This window comes from Daphnia pulicaria, chromosome 5 (genome assembly GCF_021234035.1).
Source record: "Daphnia pulicaria isolate SC F1-1A chromosome 5, SC_F0-13Bv2, whole genome shotgun sequence".
In the NCBI taxonomy this organism is placed as follows: Eukaryota; Metazoa; Arthropoda; class Branchiopoda; order Diplostraca; family Daphniidae; genus Daphnia; species Daphnia pulicaria.
This window is the reverse complement of record NC_060917.1, coordinates 3,360,913-3,387,618: the sequence shown is the minus strand read 5'-3', so window position 1 is coordinate 3,387,618 and position 26,706 is coordinate 3,360,913. Positions and strand designations below refer to the sequence as shown.

The 26,706-nt window shown below is 45.8% G+C and overlaps 1 protein-coding gene across 2 annotated transcripts in view; it reads left to right on the top strand.

Moving 5' to 3' along the window:
• LOC124340925 (uncharacterized transmembrane protein DDB_G0289901-like) overlaps positions 1-26,706 on the top strand; it is a 37,807-nt gene that overhangs the window by 4,181 nt on the left and 6,920 nt on the right. Inside the window, exons 1-4 of one of the 2 annotated variants that reach the window (XM_046793751.1) lie at positions 10,962-11,054; positions 13,334-13,813; positions 14,521-16,195; positions 23,334-23,562. In XM_046793751.1, coding sequence (XP_046649707.1) covers positions 14,759-16,195; positions 23,334-23,562 — 1,666 coding nt within the window. In that variant the 5' untranslated portion in view covers positions 10,962-11,054; positions 13,334-13,813; positions 14,521-14,758. Of the gene's footprint in view, positions 1-10,961; positions 11,055-13,333; positions 13,814-14,520; positions 16,196-23,333; positions 23,563-26,706 lie in introns of those variants that run through there. The other variant, XM_046793750.1, reaches the window with a different exon arrangement.

Sequence of the window (26,706 nt, the reverse complement as noted above, 5' to 3'; positions counted from 1 at the left end):
TGCTGTAATCATCCGCGTTGTTGTTTCCAGCTGTCGCCCTCTCTCCATTTCCTCCATCTTTTCCTCTTCTTTAGACTTTTACTTTTTTCTTTTTTGGGAGGGTTTTCTATTTCGTCCGCTCATCCCCACTTCTTATATATATCTATCCAATCTTTCTCTCACTTGCTCTTGCTTTACTGCCTTCTCTCTCTTTGACAATAACAAAAGAGATAGAGCTAGAGACGACGGCACCAAGTGCGACTGCTGGAACGTGTCAGAGGCAGAGGCTGATCGGGCGCGACAAGGTTAGCCGGAAAAATCCGTTCCATCATTTTCGCCTCTCTCTCTCTCTGGCTATTGGCTGCTGCTGCTGCCCCTTTTGGAATCGAAACAAAACAGAAAACCGAAATAAAATAAAATGAAAGAGCGTTATTCTGCTTGAGAAATATTTTGTGCCACAATTTTTGCGATAATGCTGATGATGGACCGCTCAATTTGGTCTATTTCTAAACTCTCCCAACGACCGGAATTGTTCTCATTCATTTTCCTTGTGCTGCTTTCATTATCGCGTTCCAATCACTTTCTCTTCCGCCAGGCTCTCTTCTTTGTGTGTTGCTGGTGGAGAGAGAGAGAGATAGAGATAGACCCACTCGTGATGTAGAGAGAGACTCAAAAATCTGCTGCTCATAAAAAAACCAAACAACTCTTTTTCTCTGGCTGACTCTTGTTGTTTTGTCATTGTCATTCTTTTTCATTCTGAATTATCTGCCGCGCCATTACTTTAGGCAATAAACGCGAGATTCCCCGACGACAAAAAACAAGCAAAGAAAACAGCACCGCAGAGACACTGGGCAGCAGCAACCCTGGCGGATGTGTGTGTGTGTGTGTGTAGAGAAGAAAAAACCAGCGAAAGATAAAACATAACGACACGAGATGATGGAGTGTTTCCACGAAATCTGCGATGGCACAGAGAGAGAGACTCTATTCCGGGACTCTATGTGTCTGCTCGCGTTGTTATCGTAATTTTTGCGCTGATATTGATTGTGTTTTGGTTTTTTATTGGGTGGGACAACGCCCGTCATTCAGCATTTCCTCAACGAGGACGTGGGCGTTTCCAGGGCTCTTTCCTTTTTTTGATTATTATTATAAAAGCTAGTTATTTCCTCGTGAAAAAACGAAATGAGTTACGGAAGGATGGGGTGGGGGATAAAAAAAATAAAAATAAAATCCCGGAACATGTTGTCAAAACCGCCTGTGGCTCCGTCAGTTGTTTGTGTGTGTGTTTGAACGACGACGGCGACGGGCGGGAGCCAGTGCGGTTCCGTCGTCAGCCTGCCCGGGTTTCCCATTTGCCAGAACTTGGCTGATGTTCAGCCTTAGGTAAATAATCCGTCGCTCTTGAGTGCACGAGGAGGAAAGGGCAAATCGTTTGGTTTGACTCGGATTGAATTCAAACTTAATCAGAACTAAATGGAACGGCTGCGGGCGCGGAGGGGGGGGGGAACAAACATATCCAGTCGCACAAAGCTATTAATACATATAGATCGTGACAAGTCTACTTATTATTCTTCTTCTTTGGCTTCGAGTTATTATAAGTTGTCTTCAGATTCTGTGTCACTCTCAACCGTCCCTCGCCAACCCGAGACGATCCATTCAGTAATGACGCAGTTGTCCGAGGGTATGGATAGAATAACGCGGTTATTACGACGGATCGTGACCGGACTAGAGACTTCCCGCCGGCCATCCGAGATGATGAGTCTGACCAATAAGACCATAAAACAGAGAAAAGCTCCACCCCGCAGATGTGTGTTCATCAAAAACTATACTATAGTACAAACAGTCTCCTCTTAGTTGCGTTTGCAGTGCAGTGCAGCAAGCGACTCTGTTTCAGGTTTAGGATTTCGTCTTTTTTCCTTTGGCCGTCTTCTAGGGTTTCTTATTGTTTCCGCCTCCAGTCAAGTCGTGGGAAACGTTATGGGGCCGTAAGGACGAAACAAAGTGGACTTTATACGTACCACCGGTCTGCGCGCACAGCACACACACCGGACACTTTAGTGGCGGCTCACATACTACTACTCGAGCCGCCGTATAGCAGCTCACGCAGATCTTCGATCGTTTCCAAATCCTTTCAACGCTACGAGAGCTGCTGGAGAGCCACTGCTTTGTAAGTAAGTAAGGAGGATGGTTTGGGAAGGGATTGATCGTTATATATGTGTGTGTGTGTATACGCCATATATGCCAGACTGGTTATATAGCAGGTGTAGTGCATGCTGACCGCTGGGGTTAGAGTCTACGCGGCTGGTACGGGCCGAAAAGGTTCTCTGGAAAAAAACTTGTCTTCTTCTTCCTTTCCCTCCGGACTTTTTTCTCTTTTTTCTTTGGACGTGCCCGCGTCGACGTTATTTCGCATTCTGTCTGTCGCTCTCTCTCTTTCTCTTTTCTCCATTTGCCAGCATCTCTATGTGGAAGAAAAGGAGCGCAGTTAGGCTGCGTGAAACATTGATCTAGTAGGCGCTGTTTTATAATAGATGCCCTTCATCCACACAGAAGATAAAGCTCGTGCTTTTGTGTAGTGACTAGCAGGCCAGCAGCATGCTTTTAGACACCAAAGTAGAGCAGCTGTACACCAGCAGCAGCAGCGATTATTCCTGTAGGGGAATAGACCGAAAGAAAAGGTCGTTATTATTATTTTCTGCTTTCATGGGAAGGATCTGTATATAGCGGAAAGCCCGGGAAATCCGGACAAATCAATCGGCTCTCTCTTTCCACTAAAAATAAGATCCATATAATATGCGGGCCGTGTGGTGCTGCTGGATGGCTCTTTGTGTATAGATATATACTTTGGTATATCGGCTCTTCGTCCGCCGTGCGTTGAATGTATCAAAAAAACGTCGAATGGCATGATTGAAGCGCAGCAATAGCAGCAGGAAATCACTTGACAATAAAGATAAGAGCATAATGATGTTGGGGGAATTCTTTACATTTTTTAATTAAATTTTTTTTTTCTTTCATTTTCTTACTAAATAGCCGGATGTCGAATCATTCCGCTTTGAATCCTTTATCCTATCGATTTAGCGAGGCAAACATTCCCGGCCTTGACTATACCTTATGCGACGAAGATTGCGTTGATTGATGAAGAATAATGGGGAACGAACGGAATAATTCACCTCTGATGGTTCCTGTAGCGAAAGTTGCCTAATTTGTAGCCTAGTAACTTCCTTTGCCGTCAGAAAATGCGCTCAACAAACGTCACACAGACTAGGGACCCTAGTTGAATGTTGGCGCTTGTTGGTCTCATTGGACCTTTTTCGCGTCGAGAAATGACGCAAGCGACAAGAGCCATCCCTTTTTGAACTGATGAACTTGGTAACTGACACCCAGCGGAACTCTTTTGATATAGTCCAGCAGTATAGGAGATGACAGTTTGTGTTCCTTTTGATGTTTTGACGCTGGATCATCATCATCAATCATTCCGACTGACCAAACCGTTTCCGATGCAAGGCTCTTTCATCTCTTCCCCGTCATTAAATTTTTGATGTTGCCCATACAATAGTTACTGCCGCGCGCTACGCTAGTTACACATCCGATCTTTCTCCTTTACGCTTGATGTCGACTGTATTTCGACATTATTACATCATTCCTTCACAACGTGTGTTCCGCATTTCTTTTTCCCTTCCCCACTCCCGATTTCGATTGATATTTTTTTGATTAGCGACATTGCGGACAAATATTAGATAAGACAAATGACGGGGGCCAAAACGACTGGCGCACGAAAAGATGATCGATTATCTGGCAGGACAGAAGCCCCGGCTGGCCGAGGTACATAAAATGATAAAATCATATAAAAGGCCCCCACAGAGAGAGAAAAGAAGTAGCAGCAGCAAAAAGAAACAACAACAACAACACATAACAAAGGATGTTGCTTCTCGGTCACGCCCTCTACATCTGAGCGTTTATTATGGTAAGGGGCGAAGAAGAAGAAAATAAAAAGGATAACATACAAAAGAGAAACACACAACAAAAAAATAGACACGAGAAGGAAAAAACTCGTTTGATGACTCTCATTCTGTTTCTTCTTCTATCCCCATATTCTTCCGCCTCTTGGCCACACAGCAATCTGACGGGCCCTTGATGCGCCTAGTGGCGGCCAGCCGGCCCGAGTCCGCTCGCGCAGTCGGTCGGCTGTCTGTTCGTCCGTCTTCATTTTTTCCTCTCCGTTGCGCCTGTCCGTCGTCCCCTCCGCGCCCGTTTTCGCACTTGCATTCTCTTCCAGCAGACATGTATACTGTACTAGTATATGCAGACATAGAGTATGGAAGCGCTCCTTTTTGGCCTGCTTGCGTATTGATCTCCCCCCCCCCCCCCCACCCCTCTGTCCGTGTGTATATGTGTGCTGGGCGTTGTGTACCATCTCCTCAGTTCCGGCCATTTTTCTTCACCCCCATCCAAAACTCTTGTTTATTCCCATGGAATTTGAGTTGCAAACTGGACCCAGAAATTGACTATTGGAATGACCAAAGTTAGATAATAAGCTACACAGTTTCCGTATGATATTCAAGCTTCGGTTCTTGGCTGGCTGCTGCTGCTAGGAATGTTGTGCATTATCTCCTCTACCAAATTGCGCAGCGTCAATAATGGCAAATGTAGCAACTTGGTTAATTTGTTGTGGGCCCACGAGCGATTACAACAACAATACAGCAACCGGGACTCTGTGTGTGTGGGCCGAAGACAATGTGAGCAGTAGCAAAGCAACAGAGCGTTGCTGCGGACTTTTAATCCTTGATCCACTTGCATGGTCTTCGACCTTCATCTTCATCCGCCCCACGCGCCGCTGGATGTGCCAGGCCGGCCTTTCCTGGGTCCATACAAAAATTTTCTTTTTTTTCTTCTACTTCTTCTCATCGCCTAGCGTGTGAGTTTGGCGGGACCAACCTCACCCGCCCCTATGCACAGCTCTGGCAGAGTAATTATGTCCATTACTCGAAGGCTTTGCAGGGCTTTGAGGCAAGCTGGAGGTGAGCGTCCGGCCGCCGGGAAACGGCGCAAAATTTAGTCTAGAAAGCGTCGGGGATTCTACTACTACTACTCCTGAACTTAGAAGCTGCTGGAAGGCAACCCAACAACAACATATTATATATAGTCTGCTGAGGGGATTGTGGTCGATTATCGGGATTCGTCGACAGCCTTTGGCTCCTCCTTTTTTCCCCCCTTCTTCTTCAATCTAGCACCTCTCGCTGACGAAGGAGATTCTCATCTGAAATCGATTGCTTTCCGTTTTTTTCTTTTGTCATCGACCTCCTTGATGCAGGAGCGCTCCCCCCCCCCCCCCCATCGAAACTTTTGGCTGCTCCTATACACACACACAGTGTGTGTGTCGTGACTGATTATTATTATTACCCGAGCGATTTCCGGTCAGACTTTGCCGAAAGACAGGAAGGCGCAAAAGATATGAGGTCACGAGGTGAAAAGTTACTACTCGAGCTACTACTCTTTTTCATAATAGATGGCTGATGACTGGTTTGAAACTTTTTTCCAGATGACTAGGCTTTTTACCAGCAGCGGGAGGGGGGGGGGGGGTCTTAGTCAGCACGAAGGTGGGTGGCATCGTAGACGTCGTTCGGGTGAAAAGACACGGAGGGGGGGGGGGGGAGAGATAGATGGCGCTCCGGAGTGAAACTTTTGATGAATCGATGGTGAAGCCCCGGCTACTTTTGCAGGGGGGGCCCAACCCAATAAACTTTTTGCTTTTCTTGTTTTGTTGAGTTTCTCTCTCAAAGACTGGTGAGCATTAGACATCTGCCAAAAGCGTTTACTGGACCAAAAGGAGGGCAGCGCAGAATAGACATTGGCTATAGAAGAACCAGTTCATTCGTCTTGATTCCAAATGCTGTCGCGAGGGACTAGAGGGAAAGTGCTATGTCTCTCTCTCTCACCCGAAAGGTTCAGCGCGCTCGACACAGGCTCTTTGATAAAGACACGCTGCGTCTATGAGAGCACACATATACACAGACGGGCAGAGATATGCGGAATTCAGGGCTCTGTCTCTGTGTATAGGAAAGCGACTACCGTCTAACAATCCTCCTCCCTATACTCTATCGTCGAAAGAATTGGCCTTTTAGCTACAATTTGTTGACATTGCAAGACGCTTTATCACATTGTCGGCTGCTAGTCTTCAGTATATTGACACGAGAGCTGCTGGCTGGCTGCTGGATGCATAATGCAATGGGATGGACGGACGTGAAAGCCTGCCTCTTTGTTCTTGTGATGCAAGTAAAGTTGCTGCTGCTGCTGCTGCTGCTGCTGACACTGGGCTCAGCTCTGAATCGACGGCCAACCAACCGGAGAAGAAATAAAGGAAAGCAACCGGCTCGGCTGATGGAAACAAAATAAAAGCCAATAAAATGAAAATATATATATAAAAGCTTTCCCGGAAAGAGTCAACAAATCATCGAGCGGCAGCAATTGTCACTTGAGAGCTCAGTTTCTTCGCATCGACGCTATACTGTGGAGCACGGACCCCCCGCGTTTTATTTATTCCCCTTTTTTTCTCCTTCAATTCGATTTGAGAGAGATCTTTTCGGGAACCAACTAGTGCGTGGTTCCTTATATAGTGGATAAGGTACCACGGGAACTTCTTTTGATATTCAAATGTGTGTGTAGTATGTGTATCTCGCGTCGTCTATTTTTTCGTTCGTACTGCAGCCGAGAGAAAGCCCTGGTGTTATATTGCGAAAGGTCGGGCGGCGATGACGTGTGAACTGTGAACACTGGAATATCAAAGAGACTCGTGAAAGACGAACACGGCGCCTACAAATGTTGAAATCGTAAATCTAAAAAAGAATAGTCCGTAAGAAAAGAAAAAAAAATAGGGAAATACTTTAGATAAAAGTGAGCTTTCGTTTCGTCGTTTTCTTTTCGTTTCTCTCTGTCTTGTATTTCTTGTTTCTTTTCCCAATACCGAGAAGCGGAATAATGAGGAAATGAAGAGAGAAAAATACGGCAGATATCCGGTAGAGTGTGTAGGACGACGACGAACAATAACAACGAAATCGATTTCTCACGGTATTTGTCTAAAAAGGAAAAAAAAAAGGGGCTTCAAATCGGGAAGGAAAACAGTCAATTTGGGTTGGAATCTTTTATATCCATAACGCAGATCGTTCGTGAGTTGAAATAGGGGAAATCTATAGACGTGCAAGATCCTTTTTTTGTGTGTGTTACTATTTCAACATTTGCCTTTCCGACGGGAAACAATTGACAATAAGAGAAAAGCAAGTTCGTCTATCTATCTCTATCTCTGTCTACCGAGAGAACGTCTTTCATGGTTGATTGTATAAGAGCACCGCGGATTGAAAAGCTTAGGGGAAAGATCATTTTCTCTCTCTCTCTTATTCTTTGAAAAATCTATCCTCTTTCTCGTCTTTTCGCTTTTGTCGCGATGAGAAAGTACAGCGTAAAGAGACTAGACACGCTACCTTGAGCAAAGCTTCTGACGGAATGAGAACGAGGAGGAGCAACGGGGAAAAAATAAAAAAAATAAAAAAGAAGTTCTTTTACCCCCCTTCAACGCGAACATGCAAGTAGATAAGCTTTTCTCTTTTCTCTCTCTTCTTTTTCTATGTATATGCCTCATGCCTATACGCCCTTATACTTGCTAGGCTACTTAACTACCTGCCTTTGTACACACCCAACGTATATAGTCCCGACCGTCTCCGTGGTCGATACAACACACGGACTGTACGGCCAACTATTGGCCCTTCCGTCCCGTCCGTTGTTCAGCTGGGCTAATGCCGGTCAGCACTTGCGACTAGGACAATGTTCTTTTGCGGGTCAAAAGAAACGCTCTCTCTCCAACCCCTATATATACGTCAACTTTTTTCGTAGCCGCTCTAGACTGCGCTGGCCCGTTCAATATCCTAGCCGGATATTGACTCTCTTTAATGCTCTGACTAATAACAATTCGATCGATATTAGTGAGCTACGAATGGCTCCCCCCTTTTGAGTCATATGGGAGCGCAGAGCAGCCGGAACAAAGGCCTTCTGTTCACATGTTACTCTTATATCGGGACGTTATTGCGCAGGCGACGTGATGTGTAGCAAAACAAAGAAAAGGGACAGATGAAATCGGTATCGTAGAGACCACAGCGGAATAATGAGTATAAAATATTACATAGGAGCCGGAGAATAATAGCAATAAGCATCCCAAATCGCCGGACACGCTGCTGCTTTACTCTAGATGCTGTCGTCCAACAAAGAGAAGACCAGCCGAGGGAAACAGTGACAAATGGGCGATCCTTGTATCGCTCAAGTTGCAGTGTTCTCCGCTCACTGGCCGGCAGCAAACTTGAAAAGTTTCCACGTTCATTTATCTCCATTTCGTCAATACGTTGCCGAGGGTCGTCGCTAATACACAAGAGTTAAAAAAAAAAAAAAAACAGGAGGGGGAGAAATAAGGAACGTGCTGTGCGCTGCCTTGCAACTTCCGCATATGCTGATGTGTGCATCTCGTTTGGCGTGTGCGGCTTCTATAAGACTCGAAGCTCACGCAAATGGGAGGAGTCCCTCGTCTGCTGTGCACATACAAGTCCCTATCTTTCATATTTGTTTGTGTGTACGTAAGCATAAGATTCTTTTCTTTTCTTTTCGGGGTCGGCTGTAATAGGGTAGCGTGTTGTGCTATGCATATGTACGATATATTTATACTATTTCTCTTGCCGGGTTTCTCCCGTCGAACGGTCGGCCGACCAATCTCTATATAGGTCATCGTGGGTCATCGAACAGGAGCGACTATTTCGATCAAACAGTGTCCCTTTTTTACCGCCTTTGACATTCGGCTCTGAGCTACTACAACCTGGGGGCTGCTGCTGGATATGCGTACGCTTTTTGTTGTGCAACTGATTGTTGGCGTTATAGCTCTGATAAGGCTGGGTGCCTGATGGTGTTACATTCAGTGTTGTGAAAACGGCTCGTGAGGAATGTGTCTACAAGAAGGGTCGGGGGGGTTTGGGCCTATAAGGATTTTATCAGTCTAAGTGAGTGAGCCATCTATCTCTCTCACGTTCCTTCCTGCCATCCATCCATCCATTTGTCCGAGTCCCACGGGAAATTCAATTAATGGATCCCAGTGGTTCCATTAGAGTTGGGTACGCGCGTCCACCAAAATTTCCAGCCGGTCAAAAAGGGGGGTCTGTCCCGGGTCCAGTCGGCATGTGCCATATAGTCCCTGAGAGAGTTCATCCGTGCGAAAGCGGAATTGTCGCTCGCCAGTTGCGCAAAGCCTTTCCTTCGCCCCAGCGTCTTGGCATCTGCCTCTCTTATTTTTTTATTTTCTTCTTCTTCCTTCATCTGACATGGTGACACGAGCACATACACTCACTTTCAGATCCGAATTTTTTCTTTCCCCCATCTTCCATTTCCAGTAAATAACCATCTGGTTCTGGCGCGGGACGATTCAAACTGGCCGCCGGAACATATCCAATAATCGCTCAATGCACAGCTCATGACTCATTTAGCGGCGACTACTTTTATCCTTATATAATCCATTTATAAAAGCCCCCCCCCCCTTCCATTCTTTCGTCCTGCCGACTCTTATCGACGCCTTCCATCGTCATTCGTCACGCCTCCGGCCAATCTTTTATAGGACGACGCCGTTTGATTCAACGTCACGTGGACTGTTTTTACTTTGCGGACGATTCCGATAGATGGTTGTATAAGACACACACACCCCCGTTTTCTTCTATGTTTTTTTTTCGTCGATGAGTTTCAGCAGAGAAGAGTTCGTCTCTGAATATAGACCGTACACGGGATTGACGCATTGATGAAGTCGATCGATCGAGGCAGCATTGACACGGACCCAGTCACATTAGCCGGGACGTCCCGAGCGACTATTGTACACATCAACGATTTTTTCTTCCCCCTTCCAACCAGAACCCTCGAACGAAAAGACTTTTCTCGCATATACATAAATCACGACACAAAGTATCTGACGAAAGAGAGTCGACGTATTTAGACGAAGGCGTCTTATGAAAAGTTGATGGAAATGACAACGTCATTGAATACTATCAAAAGAGTTCATGACAGCACACATGGATTTTTCTTTTTCTCCCCCACAGCAAATAAAAATATAAATGAGAGCAGTTCTACGGGATCCGGATGGTAGGTCTCCTTTTTCTTTGGCTATTCTTTCATTACCAGCGCCTTGGTTCGTTCATTCTTGCTACGTGCTTTGCAAGCCTTGCGGAGCAAAAGAGAGAGAGAGGGGCGTGCACAGCGATGAAGTAGTGTATAGGCTATCGTCGGAGAGAGCCGGCAGACGCGTGTGCACTTGATGGCTGCCTTCAATTTGATGCCGTCACTGCCTTCACAAGACTCACAAGACCGGCGGACGCAAAGAGGTTTACAATTGAGTCTCCTATAACTTATCGTCAAGTCCCTCACAGACAATTCGTATGAAAATGCAATGAAATCCCACCCATCACCTCCTTTTGTTGGTTTTCTTACGTATAACGCCCGTCACGAAAATGGAAATCGTTTCCGCATTTGGTAAACGTGCAACATCACATGCTCTCAAATTAGCTTAACTTCAATTGGATAAAAGCACGTAGTCTTTACCTACAAATACAGTATACTAGAATTGGAGAACTTGCTACTTAAGTTATGAGAAAATATCCAATGATTCATCCAAAACGGTCGTGACTCGTGGACAAAAGGGCGCGAAACAACCTGCTCCGTCGATGATAAACACTGAACAATGGTAGATTCAACCAGAGCTGCGTTGCAATTTACAGCAATGATTAAATCACTTTTCACTAGTCATCAGATCACGATGAATTAAGCATTTATAAGTTAATCATAATTATAAAATTAGTAGATTAAAACATTTTATTAAAAAATATTTGTACATCTTCGAAATACAAAATTAATCAATTGCAACACAGCCCCGGTTAATCAGAGCCTCTTCCTCCCTCATGGTCAGTATTGTTCGTCGATGCTTCGATGAAACAGGTTGTTTTACCCTTGTCCTTCATTTTCGCGCTTTTTTTCTATCCACGTGGTGATGGATCATTGGATATTTCTGAGTAAGTTCTCCCATTTCTAGTATATTGTATTTAAAAAACTAAGCTTATGTAACTGTACTTTATTGCAAAGAATTGTGAAAGAATAGTAAAATTAAAGCACAGTAAAAAAAAGTGGAAATGTAATAAAGTGCAGTTAAAGTTAATTGGATAGCCATCGTACAATTTTACCCCGCATTCTCTTATGTCGTATATATTCTTTCATTGCCACTTTGAAATGTCCGCTCTCGACGGTATATTGCGGTATTTGCGTCAATGCGTCATTCTTCTTCTTCTTTCGTTTCTGGCCCACAGAATATCAAACCGAAAGATTTTTTCCTTTGTATGTAAAATACTCGACCAGCTTTGCTTGTCGGTCGAGGGTGAAAAATGACTCTGATCCCCCTATTTTATTGCAGGCCGCGTACAAATTGAAAATTCCTCTTTTTTTAAAGTAACGCCGTGCATTTTGTAACCAATAAGGCAATAAGCCATCCAATAATCTTTTCTTATCGTTTGCTACACTTTTCTGAGATTGCCTGGTGGTGGGGGGATTTATTGAATTTGAAATATCTCTTTTTTCGCCGATCCAATTTTAAACCGCGTTTGCTCCGCTGGGTGTGTTCAAGCGGGATTTTCTTTCCCCCCACTTTTAATTGACCGTACGATTATTTCGCCTTTGTGCTTCCTGTTTCAAATCGTGCCAACAGATAGCATGATGAGTCGGAACTGTTTCGGGCACATGATAAATCTAGTGGCGGGTTCTCGGAAATGGAAGAGCAGTCGGATCATGCGCAGAAAGCGGCCAGCAAAATCCCGGAAGAATTGTTCCATCCCACGTACGCTGAGGACATCTAGTGGTTCTCTTGACAACTTGAGATAACGGATAACAAGAATATTCGCCAGAATCAAACAAACCAGCCCTTCAGAAAAAAAAGAGATCAAACTAAAATAAAACTTGAGATAGGAACCAGCATTGATGCAGGCTGTCACGCCGTCGATTCACGGATGACAAACCGTTATAGTAAGAAAACTCTGGAAACTCCGGAAGATGACCGTTTCGTTTCTTCTTGATGATGTTCAATGAAAAGGGCGATAAAGTCTGTTCGATTTCTTTGGGGCTATTCAAAAGTGGTGAATAGGCCAAGTTGTTTTCATAGCCAGTCTGCCAAGAAGACGGAAGTAAAAGAACGGCCGCCAAGAAGGAAAGTTTTGTGGAGATACAGTCGGCGACGACCATCAACCAAGAGCCAAGTTGATCGCCCACGACCGGCAGAAAGATTTTCAAAGCACTTTTGGGCGGAAGGCCTTCGATACATTTTTGGCGTAGTCGTCTTGCTTTGTAGCCTACACGTTAGACACAGCCTTACTTTATGGACAAATAAGAAAAAAAAAGAAGGTGGAGGAAGTTGGACGAATTGGCTGGATCTTGAGTTTCAACGACACGACGTAAAAGTTTCTTATTTGCGCAGTTACTCGTGTCTTTCAACTGAATTTTTTTCTTCTCGGTACAAGTTGGCGGAAGAGAGACACACACGACCTTTAACTTGACTATTCAAATAATCAGGCACGTTTGTCGAACTGGAAATGTCCCTAGATCCCATCTTGGCTCCTATTTTGCCTTTGATCATCGCAAAAGCTCCTAAACAGAATATCCAAATTTACCAACTGCCGGCTGTTTTCTCCACTCTGCGTGACAATTCTTGGAAAATCAATGACAGGAGAGATGAAAATTGTATAATATCTATATTTCCTTTGGGGGTTGTCGATCTAATGCGCTTTGCCTTGTAGTTCTGAATGATTCTCTCATTTAAAACAAAGAGGGGGGGGGGGAATGACAAGCAAACAATCAAACGGGTAAATCTTTGATTGCTGTTAACGATCGATGGTGTTGCCTCCCCCCTGTGCTGCTTTCTCGGTCGAATGAATGGAGAAAAATAGATTGCCGTTTCTCTTTTTTCGGGTCTGTTTGTAGGGGAAGGAAGTCAAGGAAATGGGTAGAGGAGAGCGAAAGGAATTCCGGGGGGGCCCACGAAGGGAGGCGGTTTGTATTATCAGCGTGTGTGTGTGCGTGACTGAATTTACCGGAATCGTGTCAAGACTTGGTTGCGTGATTCTTGATTATACGAGTGGCTCCCTCCCGCGAATCGATTGAACTTGTACATACGCAGAGTTATACGTAATGTACCAAACAGTTTTTATTTTCTTCTTGTTCTTTCTTTGTGTTTGATTGTGTGTTTACCCTTTCCGTTGTTCCCTCATTATTCATTCGAGGCTTTTGTTTCTTGTTGATTGTATTGTAGGTGTCGCTGATACTCGCCCAGACAATCAAGAAGAATTGAATCTTAGTCGTAGAGCGTTGCGAGGAGGAGCTGTTGGAGAGACGTTGAAAGTGAGTCCAGCAAAGAAGGAAGCTGCATCACCGCCAGATAAACCGACCTTCCAGCTCGATGGGACAGTACGGGATTGTTTGGACAGTTGAATCAGATCAGTTCGGCCATCACGAGCAGACCCATAGGAGCAGTATTGCTGGAGACGGCGGAAGCGGAGGCACCGGATGATCCTCGCGTCTCCCTTTGGTCGATCCGAAAAAAAGAGAACGGAAAAAGAGAGTGAAAATCGACGTCCACTTTAGCCAGAAAGCAGCAGCTGAGAAGCAATATAGTAAGCTGTCTTCAAACATATCCCGAGGACCCGTTTTACGCAACTGTGGGTGCCCGATAAAGAGGCCACTCATTTCACTCACGCACAGCACACCACAAATACTACAAGTTACACAAAAGGTGTGTGTCTGTCTGTGTTAGATATACGTTTATATTCTAGTCTCTGCTACATATTTATTTGTAGTGGAATAAGCTCGACTTTTGATTAAAGTCGCTTGGAAAAGCCAATAATGAATAGAACCCCGGGAATTATATAATATCTGAAAATAACAGTGGCCTTTGGCTGTGAGTGTGACTGTTGTTCTTTTGGGTCTTCTTTCTTCTATTTATCGATTCGACAGAAATGTGCTTATTTGATTTAGTTTTTGTTGTTTTCATTCGATTGTACAATTTAAGCGGATTCACAGGAAGTGTGTATAGATACACACACACACACACACACTTTTGATTGAGAAGCCCGTCAGCTGTCTCTATAGACACGTTTGCCATTCTTCTACTTTCTTTTTCCCTTTTTTTTTGTCATTTTTTCATTTGGGTTTCGTTTGTTTTTTCGTTGGTTTTCGTTGACAGGTATCTGGCACCTTCTTTCGTCGTCATTCATTCGTTCTCAGTGACGCTGCCTTTTATCCAGTCGTCGTCCCCAACCCATGTACATAACCCTGGCCTCCTTTTCCATGTCTCCGAGTCCCTTTTTTTTCTTCCCCCTGCCGTTTCCTTTTGTTTCTCAGCGGGGCGGTTGTCTTTGATCTTTTTTTGGCCAAACTTGTTGCTCGCACTAATTGATTGATCTCCACTTCTTCTTCTTCTATTTGTTTCGTTTTTTTTAGGTGGCTCCCTGGTCTCAGGATACACATTCTTCCCGTTTCTACCGTAGCCAATCCTGCGCTATCGCCCGCGTTTCAAGTGGGGCGATTGCATTATTGAAATTTTGCGATTGGATTTGTTTGTGATCGCGTGAGATCCGTGGCTTAACAAGCAGCGTCACCATCTGCACATGCGATCGCTCCCTGGTGTAGTGCGTGTCGAATTGAAGCGACTCGGCTGCGGCAACTAAACGGCCTCATCATGAATTTGATGTACTTTAAGAATTTGCGGGGCGACAGGGACGGAGGGACGACAGGGTTGCTGAGCAACACAAGAAGGACGGCCGGCATAGACGGTGGCGGTGCCAGCAGCGGAGGGCCCAGTTACGGCGGCGTCAGAGGTCTCAGCGCAGGGGGCGGTGCCAACTCGCGCTCCTGGTTCAACGCCGGAGTGAGTGGGGGAAGCGGCGGGGTAGGGGGCGTGTCATCTCTGGTTCGAGCTCCGGGTCCAGGCAGCGGACTAGCGTCTTCTCTCGGCACAGCTGCTTGTGGTGCTTCAGCCACAGGTGCGGGAGCAAGCACTGGCGGTGGTTCGGCGGGAGCGTCTGGCGGCAGTGGCCTCACCAGCACCGGCACAGAGATGCATCACTTACGCACTCACCCGCTCGGTCTCTTCGACCTTCCTCGACACGCTGCCGACGGCAACGGAGGCGGAGGTTTCGACGATCCTGACCGGGGAGGATCGGGCGTTTCGCGAAATTCGGCCCTGGCGTCCACTGGCACCTCGGCGGCCGCCTCTTCGGCCAACAACCGCTGGAGCCACGGCGGATTGGACCGACTGGACCCCATCATTGGCGGCGGAAGCGGTGGCGGTGGCGGCGGCGGCGGCGGCGGTGGTGGCGGGAGCAATAGTCGGCCCGACTACCGCTACACTCGCGTCGATCGACAGAGAATGGTGGACAGTGCCGTCGATACGAGTGGCGTGACTGGCGGCTCACGCTCGGTCCGCAGTGGACTCTACGCCGGCGAGCACCAGTTCACCGGCGAGGTGTGTTTGAGTGTGTCGGGATTGAGCGGAAGCGGCAACCAGGCGAGAGGAACTGTGCAAGTCAGCGGTAGGACGGGCAAGCAAGTTAGTTTCGGCCGTCATAGTCCCGACGTCAGTGGCAGTGGCAACAGTGCTGGAACCATGGAGCGAGAGCGATCGCGTGAGTCAGACAAACGATTACGAAGTTCAGGAGGCGCTGGTGGTGCGGGACCAGTCATTGGCGGCGGCGGAGTTTCATCCAATAAGGAGAACAGCGAGAACAGCAGTCGATCAACTTTTCCGCGCTCCTCCATCGTGGCCAGCAAACGCTCCAGTCCCGAACGAATCCTGGCCACCGACAGAGGGCGGCCTTCCTCTCGTGACGACTCGGCAGACGGTCGCAGACGGCGGCCCAATTCCGGTCTAATGACGGCCGAAACCAGTTTATCATTGCCGGACAGCCGCAGCATTAGCCAGCACAGTCGAGGAGGCAGCGGGTCGGGCCGGCGAGGTGTCGACGGCCGCGATGTCAGCAACCGCATTTGCTCCAACAACGAGCCGACCTTCGACGAGCTCATCGATCCCAAGGATCTCAATTTGAACGAGATTGCGCGCGACTGTTTCATCATCCCCGTCCATTTGGTCAATCGTTTCCTACCTCTCGGCGTCACGGTAAGTTTCGATTCCCATTCGATCCTCTTTTCTTGTACTACCTCCGTCCTGGTCGTCGTCGTTATGTGTCGTGACGTGAGTGCGTGTTGTGCGCCTTCTCTTTTACCAGTGCCAGACCGGTCCGGCAGTGCTATCGGACTGGCGTCGCATAGTTACCGATGTTACACGCATACCATTTTTTATTGCTGGACGCCCCAGTTTCATTTGTTCCGTCTATAAAAAGAAGAAAAAAAGAAAGGAAATAACCCGGGAATGAAAGAAATCCAATGGTGGAACTCACTCACACACACACACACACACACACACAGACAGTAGTGTACAGTCTGGCTAGTTATCATATCTGCATGACAATCCGTATCGATTCGTTATACATCCCTTTTTTATCTGTGATGGTTCTCTTTTGTTGTTTGTCAATTCTACTCGATGTAAAAAGTTGGCCGGCCAGTGTTCATGTGCCAACTCACAAGGAGACCACACAATGCCTTCCCCCCCTTCGGTGCGCCCGTACTACTACTCTCCCCGGTGGTATTTCAGTTCCTCATTCTTGCCTTCCTCATTCTTGGCCTAGTTTTTATCTTTTGCTTTTTTTCTTTTTTTTCGCGAAATTTTCCATCGAGATATTAGCGCCGCGGTCATCCCCCTCCCCTCCCTGTTACGAAACTTAGCAGCAGTCTGTAGGAACTTGTTATGGTGAACCCTAGCTTTGCAGCTTCTGCATAAGCAAGGCCACTTTGTAGTCCGTTTTGCGGAGGGATCAAGTCGGAGCAACTATAGACGCCAAGCGGATTCAAACCGCGCTGGGACTTGGCCCGGATAACGATCCCTCGTCATCCGCCCTATACACAGCGTTGCACCACCACAAGTCTACGCAGCAGCAGCAGCAGGAGCGCTTGTTTCTTGGGTTGTTTCTGATCCGAGCAAGATGGAACACTCTGAATCAGTAAATTAGCCGAGTGGATTTCTTGTGCGCGATATCCCTCCCGGCAGCAGCTTTCTCTATGATAGGGGGGGGGGGGGGGTCGGGTCTTTTTCCCTCCTTTCTTGTACCACGTATAAGTCGTATACGCAACTATCTTATTTGTTGTTGGCTTCTTATATATTTTCTTCATCTTCTACCCACTAAATTTGGGATGGATCTATATGGGCGCGCCGTACACTCGACGCTATAGAAGCGTACTACTGCTTCCATATCCCGCCACTACAATCTACGGCCTTTGCGTCTTAACAAGGAGTCTACATCGCTCCTCCTTCGCTTTGTTATGTTGTTTTTTTTCTTCTTCTGTTTGTTTTACGGCCTCGAGGGGTCGTCTACTGCGCACCCCACGTCCTGGAACAAATTCTCCACAGCAGCTCCTCCTTTAAAAGTCCCTTTTTTTATTATTTTTATTTCGTCTAAAAACAACAGAAAAATTTACTGGACAAATATAATAACGAACGGCTACAAAGAAACAACGTTTCTTTTTTGTTTCCTTCTACTTCGTTAGGTTATATATTTCTTCTTAATAATTCTCCCAGGCTCTTTTTTTTTCTGCCTCACACCGCCCACATATTCTTCTCGCAGATTTCCTCTTTCGTGAAGAAATCCCTACGTGCCGGGAATCGTCCGGAGCTAATAACTCAACTCGCTTTTATAGGAGGGCCTCTTCACACGAACTGCTAACCTATTCGTAGACTGGCGTTAGAGAATACCGAACACGATATCCATCCAGCCGGTTATATACCTCACAGCGTATATAACAGCAGCTGTGACAAAACCCATGTTACACACACACACACAAGAATGATTGATGATGCCACTCTTTTGCCCCTCTGGTAACACCCAGGGGAATGTCAAAGAGATTGAACGGGAGCATTGTCAATTATACACCACGCCAGCCTCACACACACTCACGCCGCGATTCTAGTCGGCCGTGTGAAAGCCTTTTTTTCGTATTTTATTTTATTTTATTGTCGAAAATTCGTGCATTTCCCTCCTGCCGGTGAACGTTGAACGTTTCCCAAAAAAGTAATGTTAGTATTAGATGTATATCCGCCACGCTGTGCGATGCAAGTATTAGTAAAAACATATTACATCTTGAGCTCCACCAGTGCGTGAATGATTCTTCCTGATCAAATAATAACGATCCTGTCTCGATGACGAGTGTGTTCATTTTTCGCTTTCGTGATTGTTGTCGGGGTACCAAGGGTCTGCGTCCACCGCCCCCCTTTTTTTTTAATTCTTTTTCTTTCTTTTATTTTCGGCCCAGCTCTGTAGCGATGTTGCCCAGTCATCACCGGCTGTTCACCGCAGTGTGTCAGAAACATTGACGCTATGCCTGCCCCAGCTGTTACACGCTCCGGCACTTTTCCTTGTGTGGCGGAGTCTAGGTGGTGGATTGCCGGGGCCAAAGGACTCGGGTTAGACGTAGTAGTATAGTCGAACGAGTATGTCTAAGGATATTGAAGAGAATAGATGTATAGCCAAGGCTTTTGGATAAATGCGAGGCGGTTGTTTCTCTTCCGCCCGCAGCCTTTGATGCACTTTGAGCGGCTTCACTCCGGTCTTTGTTTCTCCTTTTAAAAAAACAAACAAAACCTTCGCCTCCTCCGCCCTGAAAGCTTGGAAAATCCATTTTCCATTTTATCATCTCCTTTTGCACAGGGGGGCTGCTGCTGCTGTTGTTACCGTGTTGGAAACATTGGCGGTACTTTCTCCCGTTGTATGCAATTCCTATTAGTCTTTTGTGTCGTCAAATGCACGATGATCCCATCCGTTCCGGGGGGGATGTGATGGAGCAGACGTGATATTGATCACGTCGTCGGCCTTCAAAACTCTGGGCGCTTTGTGGCAAATGTGGAACCATTTCCCGCCGCACTCGACATGTTTTCTCAAAACTTTCTCACTTCATCCCCCATGTCTTCCTTATATAACCGTTCCACACTATATGTGGATACATTGTAACAGGACAATAGGTCCGGCTATATATAGTATACACACGAGCGCGTTATAATATTATGATTACGATATTTCTCCACGCCAGGAACGTTTTGCCGTTTCGGTTCGTTTGGGTCGGGAGTTTTTTTGTTTGTTTTGTTTTGTGGGTTTCCCTTCATCTTTTTAGAACTTTTCGTCGAATAGGAGTGGGCGGCCAGCCGAAATGATGCTTTATTGACGCTCGACCGACCCTTCTGAGTTGTAGCCAAGTAAAAGAAACAACCAAGAAAAGAATAGGAAAAACAACTTTTTGTTTTCTCACCGCAATATTTGCCGACAGTTTGAATCCTCTATAACTCGTTTTACGTTGTTGTTGTTGTTGTTGTTTGGCTGTCCGGCAACTTCGTAGCCGAGAGTAGATCCATGGGCTCACGCGACGACGCCGATCCATTCCACACGTGCGCAATATTGATTTTCCGGTTGACACCCCCCTTGCGCACAAGTTTGAAAACAGCGGCACGTGATGCCTTTTTTTCCCATGTTTGTGTAACTGTTAACTTTAAAGTGATTCGCCCACTCAGATGTTAGTGCTGCTACTTTCTCTGTTTACTTGATTACCATCGATTATTTGACTCTGTCTGCACACTCCTCTTTGCCGGTCTGACTCGATTTATTCCGCGTGTTTGTCATTGGAGGACAAAGACAAAAAACAAAAAGGATTCAACAGACAGGGTCGGTCTGGATTTTCGTGACAATGTCGGCCGTTCTTCTTCTTATCGCCTCCTTATTTTCTCGGCTTTTGGTATACAGAGACGATCGAACAAGATAAGATATGCAGCAGGGAGAGACCCACAATCTCTGAGTTATTCCTCCGTCATCCGGCGGAATGGCCGTGGAGAGAAACGTGTTGCGGGATTACGCGGTGAGAAAATATCAGCTCCGGAAAAAGAAAAACGACAAAAAAGTATCAGTCCCACCGCCAGTTCAGACCGAGAGAGATGGAGTGTTTTGCGGATAGAATTCGTTTTTTTTTTTTTTTTACGTACTTTGGGTATTTCGCGCCATTTTCTTTTCACTCTTATTCCGCCCGGAGGAAAAGGGCCGGATGCAGAGCGATTTCAAAGTATTGCGGATGTCTCCGTTTTCCTCGTTTGACAACACCCTTTTTGAATATTCAACCTTTTTTTCTTTCGTATTTCTCTCAGTCTTTTTTTATTTATTTGCGGCTCTTCTTTCAACCACTCACACATTTTTCGTGTTTCACATCACGTTGCAACTTGTGTCGCATCTTTTGTTTTCTCATCCCCGTGGGTAAATCCAATTTGCCCGGCCTTTTTCTCTCTCTTTCTCCTTTTGTTTCCACCTTTTGGTTATTTGTTGTCGTTGGATGAGCCAATTGATGACGTTCGATTCGATCGATTCCTCGGCCACTGGAAATGGGCAAAAGAATGCAGTGTCACAGCACTCTGTGCAGCGTAGGAGACTCATGGCTTCAGTATAGTAATGCGCTGGTACGTGTAGGTATTAAATATAGAATGAATATATATTTTGTTATCTAGCTATATAAAGCGACGGGGACACACGGCGATATCGCGAAGATCGCATTGCGATCCGCTCGGATAATATGGATTCCGGCCAAAACGAATGAATATCTCTGGTCAGGGCAAGGAAGGCAGGCAGGCATGGAGTTGTTCCTGTCTCTCTCTCTCTCCTGGACTGCTTTCATCGTTGTGTGCGTGTGTGTATCCCTGGCAGTGGAGTGGAACCTTTTTCAATTTCCAAGAGGGGCGCGATGAAAAGAATAAATAGGACCGAGACTGACTAGGCAGAGAAAAGAGACGACGAACGAGTCTATATAATATGGAATTCATCCGTAATATATATGTTCGAGACGTTCCAGTGATGACACGTGATGGCCTTTGACTTTTTTTCCCCCTCTCTCTCTCTCCTCTCAGCTAGAAAGAGAATTAAGTCAATTCTCTTCGGAACTTGGTATATTGTATAATATCGCTCTCTCCTTTTCCTATTTGGACAGGATTTTTGGGGGGTTGTTGGCAGTCCTTCTGCGTATAGAACATATTAAGAACGGGTCGGTTTGATTGCAACACACAATGGCATCCCGATGGAATATATAGGACTTAGTAGTCAGGGCAATTTTCCAATAGGGTGAAGGGAAAATAAAATAAGTCTTTCCTTCCCGTCGTTTCAGCTCTGCTGCCGTATCAATTGCCTTCCTCAACCATCAACTGATTTCTTGGCAAACCGGAATCTTTGCTCCCAAATTCAATTGATTTCAGCTGAACGCTGCTGGGGTTTTATTATATTTTTTCTTTCCTAGTGAAATCATCCAGACAGATGTAAAAGAGGCGCTATTCAGGCTTACTGACATTGTCGATCCTCTATTTTTTTTCGGGGGGCCGTCTGGCCTTTGTTTGTTCAGACACATTGTGCATTTGGCTTTATTCCTCACGGCTAACAAGACAGAAGAGACTGTCTAGTAGTAGTGGTAGTACCTACTGCTGTGTATATACCTTTAGGAAAGAGTATAGAGTGACCTACTACAACTACTCGGCCGTCCGGGTAAGTAGATGTATAGGTCGGTGCCACTGTGTGTACGCCTTGTCGTTTGGTCGGCGTATAAATAAACCCTTGTCTCGTGTCTCCGCGCCGTCCTATTCTCTCTCTCTCTCTCCTGTCTCTTTTGGAACACACAGAGACGCTTTTGGCTTTTCCATGTTCTCCTTGTTTTGATTCCGGCCAACAGTAGAATACTAGTCCCTGCGATACAGATCTAGAGAAAAGGGGTACCGAAGAGAACCCTTGAATACGAAAATAAATATTTCAACGTCAAGAAAGGAAAGGACAAAACAAAACAAAAATCCCGAAAAAAAAAATGGGGAACAGACAAAAAAGGGCTCACATGTAAATAGAACCACTGCCAGTCTTAAAAAAAAATCTTCTCAAATGATTCCGGCGGAATGAATAACAAAAACTTTATTATTAGCGCGTTCTCAGTTCTCTCTCCGGAAAAAAAAAATTAGCCGCGAAATTGAAGAAGTGGCTACTTCAATTGCCCGGTCTTGTTTGACTGTAACCTCGTTTCTTATTGAGCAATGCTGACGAATTGAGTGATTTATTTTTAGTGTTGAGTGGTTTTGTGTATACGCAACACTAGGGCAACTGTATACGTAAGTTGTCGCAGAATCCTCCACCACCACTTTCAGTCGCAGAGAAAAGAGAAGAAACAAGTGGACTGCCGTAGATCTTGTTGGATTATCGATCCTGCTGAAAGACCTTATTCCTTTTTTTTTGCTTTTCTCTCGCCACTTTCCACCCACATCTATATTTTACAGAAACATAAAAGAAAACGGCCGGAAGGTAAAAAGAGCGCAGAAAATAAGGATCGCTTCGGGTCAATTTTTCCAAAGGATAATTGATATCGTTTAGGAATAATAAGGGGAGAAAGTAAAAGGGAAAAATAAAGCGAATAAAGTTTTCCTTTAGATATAACAAAAAGCGTATTATTGCTGGAAAATGATAAAGCTTCAAATGATATTTTTCCTTTTTTAATATTTAAAATTTTAAACAGGAAAAAAAAAGAATAATTTTTTTTTTACAGAATTTCATTTTGTGGTCATAAAGAAACGGACTTTGGTGAGTTCTAAAATAGAGAAAGTCCAGTTTCTTTACTTGCGGTCGTGAAAGACTGTGTAGCTATTTCCCAATCTCGAAACAACAGTGTTTAATTCTTTTATACTGATCCTCCTCCTCTTACGAGACGTCCTAACTTTTCACGGTTGAAACCCGCAAACCCCCCCCCCCCCCCTTTGCAACGTTAACCGACAGAAATTATTTGAGATATGGTTCATCTCTTTCATTGCTGTTGGCTCGGCTTCTTTCTTGTTCTCCTTCTTCTTTAATGAGTAAAAGATAATAATAATAATAATTACACGTCATGTTATCTTCATGAGCTGAGAGCTGGAATTTAATTATGACGTTTAGTATCGGAATTGCGATGCGAGAGAAGTTCACACGGCGTGAACATCACGTGCTGGTTATCTAATCACATGCTTTCTTTTTTCTCTTGTTTTTACGCATTTCCAATTTCTACGTGGGTTGGTCTTCGCTGCTCACTGTTGGACTGGCCCCTTTTTTTCTTCTTTGGCCAAATGCGCGGATGGAATGCTGCTTGCTGCAACCTGCCAATGCAACCCGACACATCAGCTGCCTCAAACGGGTCGGGCGTCAATGAGCGTCGTCGAGGTGGATGATCCGCAACTCATTATTTTGCTGCATTTCATGACGCCTTTCATGGCCATCCAGCCAATCTTCGAATCGCCGCTGGCCCGCCCGGCTTCCCTGCAAGGGAGCATGGCATCCCAGTTGCTTATCGACTTGCTCCGAGATCGACCCGGTGCCCACGGCATGCTTCTAGTCAGCATCGAGCAGGACGGTGAGTCCATCAATTCACGTTTTTAATAGATATCGGGTTGCTCCCCTTTGCTCCTATCGTTTTGGCTGCTGGGCGGCCGTCTCTTCCGGTTGCAGTTGGGCGTCTCGGCTTTATGTTTCTTCCATGAATTTTGCGGCGGTCCATCATCCATCCGTGTTGTATCATCGTCTAAAGAGAAAAGTCGTCCCACATTTCTTTCGCTTTCCCCCCTTTTTCTTTTACGGAACACACAAATATTTTGGCCGGGCATCTATGGCGCTGCGGCGGACGAGTTTTGAAAACGGCCGTCGTGTATTATGCATAATAGTCGACGGACGTCATGGTCCGGCCACCATTAGTCTGTCTGTCTCTCGGACTGGCCGTTTCTCTTCGTTCAACTTGAACCTCCCACGTTTGCGGCAGCTTATTGACCGCAAGAAGACGGGGCCGGCCGGCCGGCCAGCCAGCCAGCACTTCAAAGCAAATGGAGGGCACTCCTCTGAACCGAAATGATTCCTCCCATCCTGTTCAATGGGTTTTAGTGTTAGCCGGGCGTCTTTCTCTACAGTATACACATACGTACATACAGCATAAAGACACGCAATTGTCGCCAGCACGTCAATAATGCACTCACACACACACACACACACACCCATCATATCCTTCTCACAATAAACCATCAGACCCCGTAGCCCGTAGTCCATTCCATTGAAAATCCTCTGCGTCTGTGCGTCCACCAGCTGCCGGAATTCATTACAGCTCAGCGTGACGACAGCCCCGGCATTTAGTTGCCTCCTCTCGACGGAATCTATGATTGGCTTAAGTGGGTGGGGGGCCCCTGTTTATCGTCGTTTTTGAGTGTATATTAAGCCTCTAAAAAGACTTTTGGCCAGAGCCAAGTCCCTTATTAGAATATCGCAACTGTCTACCGTCTCAATTAATGGAGAGAGTCTCCTGCGGATGGAATGAAATAACGAGCCCTTCTAAAAACTCGAGGTAGGATCGTGGGGTGGAGCCTCAAACTTTTCAACAGTGGATGCGCATGTAACTTTCAATCCCTGACCTTCCTTCAGCAGACAAAAAAATCTGTTTATGCGCATAACCAGACAGATCAAGGGTTGGGGGATTAGACTGTAGACATCCAAACTATAAACACACGGCCAGGGCGGAGGTAAAATAACCGAAAAAAAATTAATGAAATGAAATGATGAAAGTCTTCCTCTTTGCTCCTGGATTTTCTGTCCTATTTTTGTTTTGGGTGTAGCCTTGCTCCTTGCTTAGAGAGAGTCGATGGCCGTTATTGATTAAGCGAAAAGCTTGTCATCCTGTCACTCTGCAACTCTCGTCGTCCTTTGCTGTTCTCTTGGTTGGGTGGCTCCGCTTGTTTTCTTTGTCGTCGTCCTGTGCAGCTCCTGTGACGCATGCATTTTACGACGTGCGATATTACACCGCTCCTCTCTCTGTTGCGTGTGCAGCCCATAGGAGTGGTGGCGGTGGTAGTGGGAGTAGTATGTCTATCTAAGCCACTCTCTATCTAGTGCCGCAGTTAGGTCATATAGCCTCAGCTATGTATACTAGACGACGCCCGGCTCTGCTGGGCACTCAAGCCATGCATGCACGCACATCTCTCAACGGCCAGGGCGGAGTAAAGCTGGACGACCGGTGAGAGAGAGAGATGTGTACAGAAGCTGAAGGTCTACCACGTAGGACGGACCTCCCACCCCCAAAAAATAAAGAGAAAAGAAGAAGAAGAAGAAAAAGGTGGCGGGATAGATCAATATAGGAGCGCCGCTCATTCTTTTACTTCGCCTTTGACTGTGCTGCTCCCCCTAGTTCTTCACTTTGCAAATAGTGCAGACGGCATTGTTGCGGCAGCAGCAGCAGCAGGGTGTAGCAGATGCACATACTGCAGCAGCACATGTACACGTACGGTGTAGACGTCAACAATGCCTCCCCCCGACATGTCATGTCACTCCACTGAACGCCACAGCTTTTCCCGCGGGAGAAACAGTCGAAAAGGGGATCACGAGCTCTCATGCGTGACAGCATCGTCATATCTCGCTGGTCGTTATTAGTTGCTGTGATACCCCTCGCGGGCTGCAACGATGCTAAATGTCGAATTTTCGCTCAATATTGACGTCTACTGGATAGTCCGAACCTTTGACCGCGTGTATATTTGAATGCCGACGAGGGGGGGGGGGGGCTACATTTACCAGCTGTGACGTCGAATGTGTACACTGTTGGAGATGAACGAGTCGCCTTTGTTTGATTATGTACGATTTGATTGATCGATGTGTAGACCCGGCCGCCGGTATATACTCCCCCCCCCCCCTTACGTTTGTATTGTGCGTGCGTGCGTGTGTGTGTGTGTTTGTGTTTAGCCGAGGGATCATTACTTGCTTTGATGACGACGATCATCACGTTGACTCACACAATGACCTCATTACCATCACAGGATGAAGTGGGAAACGGTGGGGAAAATTGAAGAAGATACACGCGGGAGATGACAGACTTGACGGTCGTTTTCTCTTTCATTTCCTCTAGTCTCTTTTTATTATACCCCCGCCATATTATAAGCAGAAAAGTTTAGATAATGAAGACGCACACCCCACAAGTATAATCGTCAAAAGCGTTTAGGCCTATACTTTGAAATAAAAACGGTCGAGAAAATAGCTGCCATTATTCATGATTTCCCTTTTGCACGACGTTCAAACGGCCGGCCTATTACTACTCTTAAAGGAAAAAAAGAAAGAAAGAAATAAAGACTATTCCCTCATATATTTATATATTATATGAGCCGACGTTATTACTTCTTCTTCTGACTATATTCCGGGGGTGGCATTATAGCCGCTATAGCCAGCAGTCTCTTTTCTTTCAATTTCTGTGTCTCTCTCTCTACTTCCAGTCGTGCCCCCCTTCTCCTTTTTGTCGACATTATTAAGAGATACTCTCTGCTGTGATGTCGTTTGGACTTTATAGGCCTATACTCTATACTGATATAGACTTAGCAGAGAACTATATAGAATAAAAAAAAAAAGCTAGACGGAAAAAATAGAAACGGTCACTTGTGATGCTCTTGAGCCGCGTCCAGCTGCAGCAGCAGCAGAGGGATCTACTAAATGTTTTTATACATATCGCGATGTTATGTTCTTGCATGAATTTATG